A 14,365-nucleotide genomic window follows, 5' to 3' on the forward strand; every position below is an offset into this window, starting at 1 on the left:
GATAAAGTACTCCTTAGAGTGGACCCTCCATTCCTACCTAAGGTTAACATCATGTTCCAGAGAACTCAGGACATTATCCTCCCTTCATTCTGTTCAAAACCGAATCATCAGTTAAGTACTAGATAGCATACATTGGATGTTACTAGAGCATTAAAAATTTACATGGAACAGACTAAGTCCTTTCGCAAGTCCGAAGCCTTCTTCGTTGCCTACCATCCCTGTTCACTGGGTACCAAGGTCTCCTCTACGACTTTGGGTAGTTGAATTAGGTGTACCATCACCAAGGCATACGAAGCAGTGGCCATTCCAGTTCCTAGGGGAGTTATAGCACACCCCAACCGAAGCACAGCAACTTCAGTGGCCTGGGCAACCCAAGCACCATTAGAAGTTTTCAAGGCAGCCACCTGGTCTCCAAATTCATTTATCAAGCATGATAAAATTGACTCCTATGTCTCTGCTGACATGGTCTTTGGCATGAGGGTCCTTCAAAGTGTTATATCTCACAGAATTTTTTTTTATTTTCTCACCAATCATAGTACAATGTAAAGTACCAACAACATCAAATTGTTTAAATACATCAATAATTCAATTTTTAAAATTATGGTATACAAATCCAATGCTACCTCCTTTACTTTTAACATCTGGATAATAAATAGCTGCTCAGATTTCTTATATTGTATGCTATTCGCTAATACATCCAAATTTTGAATGCCTCAAGTTAAGTAGGCTGTAGTATTTCAGATTTCTCCACATCTCTTCCATTTCAATTTTCATATATATTTATTAACCTTTTTTATTAGTAAATGCCCATTAAAAAGGAATTTAAAAAAAAAAATAAAAGGAATTTTTAAAAAATAAATAAAGATAAAAACACCAACACCTTCCAATATACAAAACAAGGGGGGGAAAGACCAATTAAAATCTCAATAACTCACCAAATTAGCCATACTGTAAAACCTAATTAGTAATAATTCCTTTATAGGAATCATAAAAAATGCGTAAGAATTTTAAAAATAAAGTAAAATTTAAAGAGGAAAGAAAAATGTGTTGAAAAAAAGAGGAAAGTATATATAAAAAGAAAAAAAGGAGAATGAGAAAAGTACCACTAAAAAAAATAGAAAAAAGAAAGAGATAAATCAAACCAAAAAGAGAAGAAGAGGGAAGAGGAGTAAAAAGAATCTTTCCTCCTCTTCGTACCAACTTCCCAAAATAGCTCAGTATAACACCATCAAAAATTACCGAACCTTAAAGTTGATCTATAAACCACTGAACTCCTCCATTCCAGTCTAAATCATGAAACAATAATTCTAATTAAGAAAGAAAAAACATTGATTCAAACTTTCCTAATGTCTATATCCTATGAAATAATCACATTCCTTTCCTGAGAACTTCCTGCCCCATTCCTTAACAACAACAAAAAAGAAAATAAAAAAGGAGAGAGGAAAAGAAAAAGAAACCACTGGTGACCCATTAGAATCAATCTAAGTATATCGCTGCATACCCAGCGGAATCTTCATGCCCTACTCTAATTTTATCACTGCAAACCTAGCGGAATCATCATGCCCTAATTTAAGAGTGTTGGTCCCAATAGATAAAAGAAGAAGTTCCCCTTCCTTAGTCCAATTTAAAGTTATAGCCTTCCATAAATTAAAACACCTTTTGAAATTTATGATCTGTATTTTCTATAATTCCATAGATTCTATTTTCAGTAATTACCATTAAAATAATTTCTCTTTCTTTATATATAAACAGAAAAGAGGAGAAGAAAGAAAGAAAAACCTCCAATAACCCACTGGAATCAATGTTCACTGCTTACCCAGCATAATCCTCGTGCCTACTCTAATTGTATTGATCCAAATAGATTAAAAGAAAGTTCTCCTTCCTCAATCCAACCTTCTTTCTAAATTGTGATCTCTAAAATCTATAATTCTGTAATTTCTATATTCAATGATTACCACTGGCAAGATTTCTTTTCCTTTAAAAAAGAAAAAGAAATCAAGCATAATCTTGACTAAGTTGAAAGCCTACACAAGCCAAGTCATCAGATTCATGAATAACTGGGAAAGGGGTGGATCCAACTGTGCCTTCAAAGACTTGTAACTCAGTCCTAATTGGTTAGGACAGCAAGCTAAACCTGCATGACTACTGTCTCCATTCTACTAATGAGAATAGGCGTTCAGGATATTCTAAATCCATTTTCTAATTTCATGTTTTAAAATTTAAAACAACTAAAATATTAATCAATGTACAATGAAGATAGAAAATACACTCAATATATTGATCCCCTTCATCCCTCTTCTTTCCATTTTTCAACCTTATTCTTTTTATATTTAAATTTTCTGCATTCCTATAGTTATAGTTTCATGTCTTTTTTTCTTTATCTTTTCACTTTCTTTCTTGTCTATTTTTCTGTTCCTTTTTATCTCTCTGACTACTTTTTCCTCTTCTTCCTTTTCCCTTACTTGTTAGACTATTTCATACCTTGTTACCACAATTATCAATCCCATCTCTTGCAATTTCTTCTATTTCGGCCTTTATTACCATTTTCAGTATAATCTGTATATTCATCAACATAACAGTCATCATATTCATAATAATCTTTAAAAAATTAATTGCAATAGTCCTTGATCTTAATTTCATTTCTCACAGTCTTTTCTTCTTTTTCTTCATATATTGATAGTTCCTTCCTTCCACTCCTTTTCTATATTATCCTCTTTTGTTTTAAGTTCATTCCGAATTTCATTTAGTTCTGCTTTAATTTCATTTCTAGTCATTTCTTTTGTTTCTATCCCCCGTCTTCTTTTCCAGTGATTTAAAATATCAACAAAAAATTCTATTATTTCCACTTGTTTACTTTCTTCCATTTTTGTCAGATCTCTTATCAGCCAGTCTTACAGTTTAAATAGATCCACTTAAAAAGTCTGCTTTCGATGTGTCACCAAATCTTTACACCACACAAATCATGAATCCACCATTCTAGATCATCCAACTACCACACAGAAAGTTCCATAGCCTTGGTCATCCCTCAAATGGCATTTTAATTCTGATTTAGTTCTTTTCCCTTTATTTTTTTTTTGGCCAAGTCAAAGTTATGTCCAACTTGCCAATAAAGTTTTATTTCACTTAGTTTCTCAATTATTTATATCCCTGGTCTGTTTTTCATATAATATCCACAGGTCTGAGGCTCTAGTTACAGTTCTTTTACAGAATTTTAGATTCCTAGTCTCTGTTCACTAACATAGCCACCATTTCATTTCCGGTCCATTTGTTCTTTCCCCTTTCAAGTTTTGAATTGTCTTTAAAGTTGATTCTTTCGGCCCAAAAAGTCACCAACCTTGTAATTATTCTTCCACCTCCATCTCTCCTGCATGATTCTTAACTCTTCTCTCCAGATGACGACCCTCAAGATAAACAATCCATTCTTCGATGCGCGACCGCTGTGGCAAAAAGCAGCTTGGACAGCTTTGTCCCAAGCTGCTTTTCACCACTGCCGTGCGAAGGCTCTGTATCGAGTTCCTGCAGGGTATGCCAACCCCAAACAGTTCCTCAACGGTGTCCCTTCTCTTCCCTGCCCCTTCAGGGCAGTTCTGGGGTCAGTTACATAAGAACCAAACCCCCCAACCCTTGGACGGTGGGAATTCAGGATTCCCGTGGAGTGTGGAAAACTCCGTATCGCCACGGTGCCTAGCCATACCCCCCTCCTTATACAGTATTACAAATCTTTAAAAGATAAAAATATGACTAGTATTTAAAGACTAGTCATTTGAATTTTTTCAGTAATCCGTTATTTTTTATTATCATTTTTAAAGTTTCATCACTAAAATAATTTGAATTTTATTCTTTTTTAAAAGGTATGCAAAAATTCATATCCCAATCATTGCCTCAGTGTCGGAGCATCAGCCTACAACTTGGGTTTCCTTCTTTTTTGATCTACATATTCTCGTCTGTACTTTCCCAGCAGGCCTGTGGTTCTGCATTAAAAATATCAATGATGAAAGAGTCTTTGGTAAGAAGAAATAACTTTTCAAAATGAAACTAAATTGAATTGCTAGCATTCTTGTATGTTTATTGGAACATTTCTCTCAGGAATTAAAAGTGATAACTTAATGCATTTTTTATTTAGGTTCATTAACTTTCTTTATGATCAATGTCATTTTATACTTTTATTTTTATAATAGACAGTCCATGACCTGCTGAGACATATAGGCTTGTGCTCAGCGATGAAATCTACTTACCTTCCTTACAGGTTCGGAAGCATGTGATTTTTAACTCTGTGCAGGCGCAGAAGGTTTTGTGCATGCGTAGTGGGTGGGTGGAGTTTCGTGCTGCCGCCGCTACAAGTTCTCCAAACAACTGGGGGGGGGGTGGCTTGGTGGGGGTGGCTTGGTGGTCATGACCAACTTGTAAAATGTGGTGAAACTCACTTAGCAAACCGATACGCCCAAACAGGGCTGAACTGGTAGCATTCCACTCCTGCTTATTCTGTTTATCCTCCCCTCACTATCTTCAGAAAAGCCCCAATGAAGCTGCCTCCTTCCCCTTCCACCTCCTTGGCTGACTTACAGAACTGCCTGCCACTTTGTTGGGTTGGTGCAGGAAAAGCCAATGGAGTTATGGACCATGTGAGAAACTTCATCCTAATCTCCTTAATCTTCCTCTAGGGAGGAAGCGGACTCACTCTTTCATTGTTGGTGCCCACAGCCAGCCCTATCATCATTAGCCTAGATGCTAGGCAGTCTTAGGCAGCTGGTCCTCTCACATCCTCTAATTTTATTTCTTTCTGATTTGCACTATTTTTATTTTTTTTACATTTTATTGCATTTGCCTAGAAGTTTATGATGCTCAGAATACTATTCTATAAATAATAAAATAATTCTAGCAGATAATCTTATATTAGTAGGTGCACTCCCTGTTTCATTTTTGCTGGGCAAGAAACAAGTCCTGTAATTTCCTAAATTTATTTGGCATATTAGACTGATATCAAGGCCAAGATAACCCATTATAAGGATAAATTTGATATATTTTTCAGTCCCCCCCCTTAAAGTTTTATCTTCCTATTGTATTTTTTTTTCAAAATGGCTTGAGAATATTGAGAACATGTCAGACAGGAAGGATAGACCTCTTTTTATCTCCAGTGTTTCATAGATGTAGGCCAATAGTGAAATCTAAAAAAATTTCTCTGCAAAAATTTTCCTTGGGAGTTGCTTGGTGGGTGTGGCTTAGTGGTCATGATCAACTTGTAAAATATGGTGAAACTCACTTAGCAATGCTCTTGGTTAGCAATCAACATTTTCGGCTCAATTGTACTCAATTTTTTTTCTTTCTTTCTTTCTTGACTCTCTCCCATCCTTTTTTTTTCTTTTCTCTTCCTCTTCCTTTTTCTTCCTTTCTTTTTCCTTTCTTGTCTCTATCTTTTTCTTGCTCTTGCTCTCTATCTCTCTTTTCGTCCTTCCTATTTATTTATTTCTCTTTCTTTCTTTCGCTCAGTGGGTAAAGAAAGAAAGTACTCTGAGAAGGAGAACATCCCCTGCCATTGACTGGATGGGGGAGCAGGACCCAAAGTGGAGGGGAAGGCAGGGACCAAAGGCCCCACGGAAGCCAAGCACACCAGGCCCAAAAAGCGAGCGAGCCTCGCCATGTCCCTCCGAATTGGCTCAGCGGACGAATTAAGCAGATCCTGCCCTGCCAGTGTCAGCCTTACCATCTAGATCCTCTGCCCGGTGTATTTGGTAAGCCTGACTCCCCTACTCCCTTCCGTATGGGCCACAGTCCTGCCACACTTAGTAGAGCTGCTGCTGCTGCTGCTCTGGGGCTGAGAAGGACTGTGCAGCCACAGAACATCTACTTACCATCCCAGAGTGCCATTGCCACCACACCTCTCAGCCCCAGAGCAGCAGCTGTGTCTCCACCAAGAGCCATCTGCCCATCCACTGGACAGGCCAGACACTGACCTTATAAGGCAAGCGGGTGAGGGGGACTGCCAGGAAGGCTGCTAGCTCCCTTCCCCATGGCCAGCTGGCTCAAATATATCTTCCACATAGCCTTCCGCTTGCCTGCCTTTTGCAAGTTAGATACGGGACAATGGGAAGACCGTGTAGAAGGCAGGGCATGGGGAATGGAGTAGGGGAGACAGGCTGGGATGGTGGTGGGGGGAGGGGAGGAACAGAAAGATAGTCCATGACTTTGCAGGCTTATCTGGGAGGCAGATCGGGGGGCTTCAGGCAGGCAGGCTGCAAAGCAGAGACTGGGTAGGCCAGGGCGAGCGAGCGGCGACTGGGGGACCGGTTTGGGCGCATGGCCAGCCATTGCTACTGGTTTGGCGCACCAACCACATGTCCGCTAACGGTTGTACCAAACCAGTACCATTTTACCCCTGTGTAGGACCCAATTATAAGTTTATTTAATGTATTCATATTTTATTTATTTAGGCTATTTACAATGCATTCAGGAAGTTTTCATTTTTGTCAATATTGTTATGCTGCAGCCTGATTCCACAGTTGTTGAAATTCCTTCCCCCCCCTCATTAATCTACATTTAATACTCCATAATAACAAAGTGAAAACAGAATTTTTGGAATGTCTGTAAATTTATTAAAAAGAAAAACTGGCATAAGTATTCAGACCCTTCACTCAGTATTTTGTTGAAGCACTTTTAGGATGAATTACAGCCTCAAGTCTTTTGGGGTATGATGTGACAAGCTTTGCACACCTGGATTGAGGGATTTTCTGCCATTCTTCCTTGTAAATCCTCTCAAGCTCAGTCAGGTTAAATGACAATCATCAGTGGACAGCCATTTTCAGGTCCCTCCAGAGATGTTCAGTAAAGTTCAAGTCAGGATTATGGCTAGGACATTCAGAGAGTTGTCCCTAAGCCATACATTTGTTGTCTTGATTGTGTGCTTAGGATCGTTGTCATTTTGGAAAGTGAATCTTTGGCCCAGTCCTGAGGTCCTGAGCACTGTGGAAGAGATTTTAATTGAGGATATCCCTGAACTATGCTCCATTCAGCTTTTCCTCAACCCTGACCAGTTTCCCAATCCCTGCTGCTGAAAAATACATTCACAGCATAATGCTGTCATTACCATGCTATGCTGTGGGGATGATATTGGGAAGATGATGAATGGTGCCTGGTTTCCTCAAAACATAATGTTTAGAATGTCATGGTTTGCAAGTGATTAATGTCCGTTTGAACATTAACCCACCGCGGAGGTGATGGATGAGAGCCCAGTCATTTGTTCAAAAAAAAAGTTTTCTTTTATTATAAAAATAGAAAAAATAAACATGTCTCGGTGGACAAAACAACAAATACGTCTTACATGATGGAGGTTAGAATAGGAATGGAGATCTTTGCATGAAGAAGAAGGATGTGAGGTTAGATGTGGAAGGATATTACATCATAATAGGAGGATCTTAATAAAACACACAATTAACTATTTAATTACTGAATGTCTCTGGGGCTGTCCAATATTCAGCGTGACATAGAATTGAGACCAAACAATTCAATCTTGGTTTAATCAGACCAGAGAAACTTGTTCCTTACAATATGAGAGTCTTTCAGGTGCTTTTTAAAACTCCAAGTGGGCTTTCATGTATTTTGCATTTGCATTAAAGAGACGTTTCCATCTAGCCACTCTGCCATGAAGCCCAGATCAGTGGAGGACAGCAGTGATGGTTCTCCTTCTGGACCTCTGTCCTATCTCCACATAGGATCTCTGGAGCTCAGTCAGAGTGGCCATCAAGTTATTGGTCAACCTCTCTTACTGAGGCCCTTCTTCCCCTATTGCTCAGTTTGATTGGGCAAAAAGAGCCCCAATTGTGCCAAACATCTTCCATTTGAGAATTATGGAGGCCAATGTGCTTTTAGAAATCTTCAGTGCAGCAGAAATCTTATTATAGCCTTCTCCAGATCTGGACCTTGCAATAATTCTATCTTTGAACTCTGCAGGCAGTTCCTTTGATCTCATGGCTTTTGCTCTGCTGCATTATGCATTGTCAACTGTGAGGCCATCTATAGAGATGTGTTTCTTTTGAAATCATCCAATCAATATAATTTACCACAGATAGATCTCAATCAAGCCGTAGAAACATGTCATCAACAGTCAAGAGAAATGGAAGGCACCCAAGCTAAATTTCAAATGTTGTTGCAAAGGATTTGAATATTTATGCCAATGTGATATTTTAGTTTTTTGGGCAACTCTAGAATGTGGATCAGCATAACAAAACCCTAATTATAAAACCCCAGCACAAACAATCTAGTCAACACACATGCATGCCACTCAACACAATTCAGCCGTGACAGGTGTAAGCCTGCCGGAAAATCCAGGTCTTCACAAACTTTCGGAAGGCCAATAGGGTGGGAGCAGTACGGTCATGGGGGGGGGGGGGGATTGGTTACATAGATCCGGGGCAACCAACATTTACATTTGCAGTAATGTACACAGTTAGTCACTGAAAGTCTCATCTTACAGTTTCTCACATCCAGGAATGATCTGATTCTGACTGCACAAATACTATTATAGTCAATCAGTACAATAATTTCACAGTTAAAGTATATGGAAAAATTTAATAATATTAGTTTCACAGTTCATGTAAGCATCGCTGTGCACAACTGTTTCAGGATCTGGCAAACAATGGAGGTACAAGAGCTAGCACAGAGAGGGAATGTGGTTTTAGCTGTTGTATATTAATGAATTATCAGTTTTATAGAGAATTAATAGACTTGTACATTCTACATGGGAACATTCCTAAGATCACAGACCAAAATAAGGAATGTTATACTTTCCTCTCTCTATGACCCATTAAATAGGCTGTATAAAATGTTGTAAAATTAAGTTCACCACAATTTCAGAATTACTGCTATGGAAGGAGATGCAAAAGATTATTTCTGCATATATTTAATATTAACCACACCTTAAGGACTGTCAAGGAGCTAGGGATTAGTACAGTATTTCACTTATTTTTATTTAATCATAAGATTGCAAAAATAGTAAAAAGATGTGCATTGCTTATCCCAAATTGCTTGACAATTTTAAGACTTGTGGACTTTAACTCCCAGAGTTATGCCAGTGCTTTGCTGGCTGGAGAAATCTGGGAGTTGAAATCCACAAGTCTTAAAGTTGCCAAGTTTGAAGACCTCAGAATTGAGTTATGATGGGGGACACTCAGGAAAGGTTAAAAAAGGGTGGATGTAGAGGGGGAGGAAAAGAAGGAGAGAGAGGTAGTAGAGGAGGAGTAAAGGAGTTAGTAGGTAGTAGTAGGAGATGGAGAAAGAGGGAGGGAGTGCAAGAAAGAACAAGAAGAGGTGCAGACTGGTGATGGATAGGAAAAAAAATTAAATAAGAGATGGAGTCTATAATAGACTAAATTGTATAATTATATATGATGCTTGTAATATTGAAACGTATTTACATGTGAATTTATTTGTGGGAAGATGGAGAAAAATAAAAAACTTTTTGGAAAAAAAAGAGAAACTTTTGCAATAGAGCAGGGATCCGCAAACTTGGCAATTTTAAGACTTGTGGACTTCCAACTCCCAGAATTCCTCAGCCAGCACTGCAAAGGGAGTTGAAGTCTACAAGTCTTAAAATTGCCCAGGTTGGAGATCCCTGCAATTGCCTTCTGTAATCCCAGCTGGCTTCTCTTCCCCCCCCCCCCAAGGAAGAAAACTCCAAAGGACATTTTACCTGTTGCCACATCTTTCGACTCCGACGCAACACGCTGTGCAGTGGACCCTTTTGGCTCCGACAGCCAGTCATTTGTATAGAGGTTGCTCTGTACAAAGATAGTGGCCACCATAGTGGCAAAGGAAACCAACGTGGCGTTTCTCTAAATATCATCAATTGGCGGTCTAAAGACCCAAAGTGCAATTTAGGGGAGAGGCTAGGTTTCTCCACAGGTAGTAAAGTTGGAGGAGCAGAATGTTCCTGGGTAAAGGGAACAGCTGAGGGGAAATTAGTGAGGAAACAAAGGAAGTCATGTTCCTCATCACGACTGTGCAGCAAGTGAAAGTACTGCGCGAAGATTTCTTGTTGCCTGCACAGCCACGCAGCTTAGAGGGAACAGTGCACCAAAGTAGTACCTATCACTTTATTTTTCGGACTATAAGGCGCACCTAAATTTACAGGAGGAAAACAAGAAAAAATAGTTTTTGGCCTCAGTGCATTGGGTTTTGCCCTTCCCCAGTCCCCAGAAATACTGTACTCTGCAATGCTCCGTATGGCTCATTTTCGTCAAAAACGGCCCTGTTCTGCATATCATATTTTCACCTTCCCAGCCCCCCCCCCCCAAAGAAGCACACTGCAGTTTTTTGTCTGTTTTAGGGGTCCCTAGGTTTCTGCGTTTTCACCAAAAACGTACCCATTTTTTTTGGCTGCAGAATGCTTCTGGGAGGGCAAAATGTGACCCATAGAGTGTTTGGGAGCCCCAAAACTGCCACATTCTTTCTATCAGACACAGCTAAATTTTCACACACTTTTGGGGGGAGGTGCTTCTTATACTCCAAAAAATTAGTTGCATTCACATACTTTCAAGCTTCTAGGTAGGCATGAGGCGTGGCAAGAAATTAGTAAATTAAATAGCTCCTTCTTTTAAAGGATGATATAATTAAAAAAATGATAATGTTTTATTCATATGGACTTCTGGGAAATAGACATTCAAACTTTAATTCAAGCTTAGAATGCACTTAAAAATTGCATTTATGAATAACCCAATATTCAAACTGAATGTCTGTCTCTTTGCAGTGGCTTTGTATGCAATCAGTGCTGTTTATTTTGCTGGAGTGATGGTTCGCCTGATGCTAACTTTGACTCCAGTGGTTTGTATGTTGTCAGCCATTGCTTTCTCAAATGTTTTTGAACATTATTTGGGTGATGATATGAAGAGAGAAAATCCTCCAATTGAAGATAGTAGTGATGAAGATGACAAAAGAAATCCAGGAAACCTTTATGATAAGGTAAGTCTTGAAAAGTTTGTTATCTATCAAAATTAATTTAAACAGAAATGTTTAATGTAGATGAAAATCATACAAGTGGAAATAATATTTATCAGCGGTCTCCAACTTTTCCATCTTGGCAGCCCACTACCCAGGGGGGGGGGGGGGGCGCGGAATGGCAGATTCATTGATATGAGCAGTAAGCATGTGTATGCCTTCCTCTCATAAAAATGGAGATTCATGTGTGAGCAGCAGATGCGAGTGGAGGGCACTGGAGCAGAATAGCCTTGCACTTGCACATGAAGCTCCAAGGTTTCGACAGGCCACAGCCAAATAGATTGGGGGCCCCTGTTGTTACATTCCATTTTGAAAAAACTTTTCATTTGAAATATTTTTAAAGTGCTTTTTAAAATCAGAAATAGTGAAATTTTCAATACCGAAAATGGGATATTTAAACTCTAAAATCTGATATATTAAAAGGATAAGTTTAATTTGTTTTCTTTGCTCAGGCAGGTAAAGTGAGGAAACATATATCTGAGCAAGAAAAAACTGAAGAAGGTCTTGGGCCCAATATAAAGAGTATTGTCACAATGTTAATGCTTATGCTATTGATGATGTTCGCTGTTCATTGTACATGGGTAACCAGCAATGCCTATTCCAGCCCAAGTGTTGTTTTAGCCTCTTACAATCACGATGGGTAAGATTCATTTTTTTAAATGTATCCATTATGATACATTATAATTAAAGCATTGCTAATATCTAGTGGTAATTATTTTGACACAAACTTAACTTTTATTTTTCTAATAGCACAAGGAACATTTTGGATGACTTTAGGGAAGCATATTATTGGCTAAGACAAAATACAGATGAACATTCAAGAGTAATGTCTTGGTGGGATTATGGCTATCAAATAGCTGGAATGGCAAATCGAACTACTCTAGTTGATAATAACACTTGGAATAACAGCCACATAGCTCTGGTATGTAGTGATTATTAATCACAGCTGTTACTGTACATATTGGTTACATTGTAATATATTGAACATTACATTCAATTATACTCATCAAACTTAATTTTAAAAAAAAGATTGTGAGACAGGGATGCGCCAAGATTACAGTGGGATTTTTATAGGATTTAGTTTACACAATATTATTTTCAAATTTTATGAAAAAAATATATTGATATATGTATCTGGATCTTATTTTTCCAAGATTGGAATTTTAAAAAATGTTATTGCTATTTTAAATCACATGTTTTCTTGTATGTAAACTTTACAAGGCACGCCAAATGAAGCTAGCGTATATATTAAGAACTGGTTATTTATCCAAATAGTAATATTTTTGCCTCACAAATCTCAGCTGAGTTTATTTTTCTTCCAATAAAATAACACTGATATTGAAGTTGAATTTTGGATAGGAGATGGGGAAAATTCATGATTATGAAGGCTGGTAATATAATTTGTTCATTTACTAGGAGTGGACATCCTGTAAGCCATTTACACTTGCAGGCCTGAATATGTGTTACTTGCAACTCCTAAGAATCTTTTTATTTTTAAACCTGCCTCAAAGGTTAAACATGCTGGTAACGTTAATACTTATATTTTGTAAATAATAATTATTATTATCATCATCACCATCCTTACTAAAAGTGAGTCCCTGAACTGATTCTGCTATACAGTAGAACCCCGACTTACGAGACTAATTGGTTCCGGAAGGAGGCTCGTAAGTCGGAACGCTCGTATGACGAAACATTGTTTCCCATAGGAAACAATGTAAAGTCAATTAATCCGTGCAACAACAAAAAAAACCCGCTGCTGCCGAACGCGGAAGTTAGCGTTCGGCTTCAGGAGACAGCTACGAAGCGGCGCGTGTGTTTTAAAAGGTTGCAGCCGGGCTCGGGGGCTTGCCAGCAGCCCCCCAGGCCGGCTGCAACCTTTTAAAACACGCGGGATACGAGCGCCAAGGAGCTGTCTCCTGAAGCCGAACGCGGAAGTTAGCTTTCGGCTTCAGGAGACAGCTCCTTGGCGCTCGTATCCCGAATGTGAGCTCGGGAGGCGAACAAAAATGTCGCTCCCCTCCCAGCTCTTATCTCGAGTAGCTCGTAAGTAGAGCTGCTCGTATGTCGAGGTTCCACTGTAACTTGATTTTCGCTATATGGACCTCCAATGCCTAGATGAGTTTCCAGAGAGTGATGAAAACCTAGTTCTGGAACATTTGTGGATTTTAAAAGATTGTTTATTCTTCATGGATTGTGCCATTATGACATCTCTTCCCGCTGTTTTCAACTTTTTATGCTATATATTACTCTAAAACTTGGTAGAATACAGCACAATAGCAATCTTACTAATAATAATGATTGTAGAATATAGGTAATAAGATTTCATTAGTTTTTTAAAAACTTTTAAAACACGCGGGATACGAGCGCCAAGGAGCTGTCTCCTGAAGCCGAACGCGGAAGTTAGCTTTCGGCTTCAGGAGACAGCTCCTTGGCGCTCGTATCCCGAATGTGAGCTCGGGAGGCGAACAAAAATGTCGCTCCCCTCCCAGCTCTTATCTCGAGTAGCTCGTAAGTAGAGCTGCTCATATGTCGAGGTTCCACTGTATTGTAATACTTGAACAAGCTCAACATATATTATCAGCTTTATTATGTTATTTCAGTCTTATAATATTTTCTGCACTGGGGATTCTGCGCATGCGTCGCCCTAGATAGACGCACCGAGAGAAGGCTCCCTCATGTGAAGAAGGAAAAGTAAAAGTTAACCCCTGACAACCCTCTCTAGCTTGGTGAAAGTGGATCGAGAGGAAGCGAATTGAACAAGGCTGTTGAAAACCTTATGGGAAGGAGTTAAAAGTTGAAGCAAGCAATAGTTTTTAAAGTGTGTAAGTGAAGAAGCGAGAACAAAGGAAAGATGGCGTCTACTACGGAGTTGGAAGGAAAGATGGATTCGTTGCTTAAAGCATTTGCTGACATGGGACAGCTGCTCCAAGATATGAAGAAGGAATTATCAGTCGTAGGGGCTGGAATGGCAGACTTGAAAGAACAAACCAAAACACAAGATCAAAGAATTGGGAAACTGGAGATGGGGAAGTCTCGCCAGGAACTCCGCATCATAAATTTGGAGGACAGACAGCGCAGATCTAATCTTCGTCTGAGGGGTTTTCCCAAAGACTTTGCGGAGAGCAAACATCTTATTCAAGAAATTCTTCAGTGGCTCAATGAAAACAAGGTTAAATGCGACCTACAAGAATTTGAAAGAGCTCATTGGGCTTTTGGATCCTGGAATCGAGGGGATTCAAAAGACATTATCGTAAGGTTTGCCTCAGAAAGGAGAGCAGCAGAAATATTCAAAGAGTTGAAGCAGATTTTAAACTTACGTTACAAAGCCATTCCAATACGCGTTTTAAAAGATTTGTCTGCTGAGACCCTCAGGATGAGA

General features: G+C 39.0%; 1 protein-coding gene across 5 annotated transcripts in view; it reads left to right on the plus strand.

Moving 5' to 3' along the window:
- Positions 1-14,365, plus strand: part of STT3B (STT3 oligosaccharyltransferase complex catalytic subunit B) — a 164,500-nt gene that overhangs the window by 131,583 nt on the left and 18,552 nt on the right. For all 5 annotated transcript variants that reach the window (XM_070727285.1, XM_070727286.1, XM_070727288.1 and 2 more), the window contains exons 9-12: positions 3,852-4,006; positions 10,739-10,950; positions 11,439-11,626; positions 11,737-11,908. In XM_070727285.1, coding sequence (XP_070583386.1) covers positions 3,852-4,006; positions 10,739-10,950; positions 11,439-11,626; positions 11,737-11,908 — 727 coding nt within the window. The remainder of the gene's footprint in view (positions 1-3,851; positions 4,007-10,738; positions 10,951-11,438; positions 11,627-11,736; positions 11,909-14,365) is intronic.

The sequence above is a fragment of the Erythrolamprus reginae genome, chromosome Z, assembly GCF_031021105.1.
Source record: "Erythrolamprus reginae isolate rEryReg1 chromosome Z, rEryReg1.hap1, whole genome shotgun sequence".
Lineage (NCBI taxonomy): Eukaryota > Metazoa > Chordata > Lepidosauria > Squamata > Dipsadidae > Erythrolamprus > Erythrolamprus reginae.